Source organism: Myotis davidii, unplaced genomic scaffold, assembly GCF_000327345.1.
Source record: "Myotis davidii unplaced genomic scaffold, ASM32734v1 scaffold609, whole genome shotgun sequence".
NCBI classification, from domain to species: Eukaryota; Metazoa; Chordata; class Mammalia; order Chiroptera; family Vespertilionidae; genus Myotis; species Myotis davidii.
Window position 1 is genome coordinate 879,502 of NW_006300164.1, and position 1,384 is coordinate 880,885.

A 1,384-nucleotide genomic window follows, 5' to 3' on the forward strand; every position below is an offset into this window, starting at 1 on the left:
CTCTCCGGGGCCAGCCAATGGGAGGAAAAATCAATCATTTGAAACACCCAATGAGCTGAGCGCCGCAGCGCGATGGGGGGGGTCCTGCACTAGCGAGAGCAGGGGCCTCGCCTGGCCAATAAACAGCGAGCGGAGTTGAGGAGGCGGGCGTTAGGCGGCTCGATTGACGGGGCTGCAGTCAATCAAACGAGGCCGCTGGCCAGCCTCGTTCTGGCAGCCCAATAGGAAGCTGGAGGAGGCGGGCGCTACGGGTATATAAACGGCGGCGGAGCGTCGGTTGTAGCATTCTGCGCGCCCGCTGCTCGGCTCCTGCTTCTGTATTTCCATCCGCGCCGCCGCCACCATGAGGGAGATCGTGCACCTGCAGGCCGGCCAGTGCGACACAGGCCTGCTGGCGACGTTTCTTAGGCCGGATATTTCCTGGGCGTCTAGGAATGCAAGGATCTCTGTATCCCTGGCTCTCGGAGCCCAAACCAAGACCAAAGTAAACTCAGACGTGCCATCCTCCACCCTCTCACACCCACCCCTCTGTGAAGTCTCTTTTCAACCAAAATCTTGATGAACCCTAATTTATTCTTACACACACGCACAAGCATACACGCACATGCACACACACCCGTTAGGTTAGAATCCATTTGCTTACATGAGCCGTTTGGCTCAGGCCTGCCCAAGGAGGGGTATGTAAGGTCACCCCAACCTTTAAGTGCAGCAATTCCCACTTGAACTAAGCAGGATACACGGACCTGGAGACCTAGCTGTTCAGTCTTTGTGAACCTGCCTTTCAGGGTGATCAAAGGTTCCCCACCCTCAGGACTCCCAGCTCAGAGAGCCCTGTGTCTGCTTAACCCAGGCCCAGTGTTTCATTTCACTCCTGATCGCCTCCCCAGCAGCATGCGTGTCACTCAATCCGCCGCCCAAAGCCGCTTTGGGAGGGAGGCCCAGCTGTCCGGGCGGGGCGAGCGGCGATGTAATCTCCCCGCAGAGAGCGCGGTGGCGGCTCATCTGTCCTTGGGAATTGGCAGGGCCGAGTGGGAGGGGCCGGCTTATTGTTAAGTGTCTCGGTTCAACCCCGGAGTTAATTTTTAACGAGGCAGGCGGTTTCCTTAGTTGGGGTCCACCTGCTTTACCTGTAGGGCGAGCTGTGTCACCTCGCACCAGGATGTTTGGCCCAGGGGTTACGGGTGACACCTGCCTGGCCACAGAGTGACCTGCTGCCCTCTCTCGCAGGTCAGAGTGGCGCCGGCAACAACTGGGCCAAGGGGCACTACACGGAGGGCGCCGAGCTGGTGGACTCCGTCCTGGACGTGGTGCGGAAGGAGTGCGAGAACTGCGACTGCCTGCAGGGCTTCCAGCTGACCCACTCGCTGGGCGGGGGCACGGGGCC

The 1,384-nt window shown here is 59.8% G+C and overlaps 1 protein-coding gene across 1 annotated transcript in view; it reads left to right on the forward strand.

The window, feature by feature from the left end:
• The first annotated feature begins 343 nt into the window (after positions 1-343).
• The window catches only part of TUBB4B (tubulin beta 4B class IVb), a 1,972-nt gene continuing 931 nt past the window's right edge, over positions 344-1,384 (forward strand). Inside the window, exons 1-2 of the mRNA XM_015572349.1 lie at positions 344-386; positions 1,228-1,374. Coding sequence (XP_015427835.1) covers positions 344-386; positions 1,228-1,374 — 190 coding nt within the window. The remainder of the gene's footprint in view (positions 387-1,227; positions 1,375-1,384) is intronic.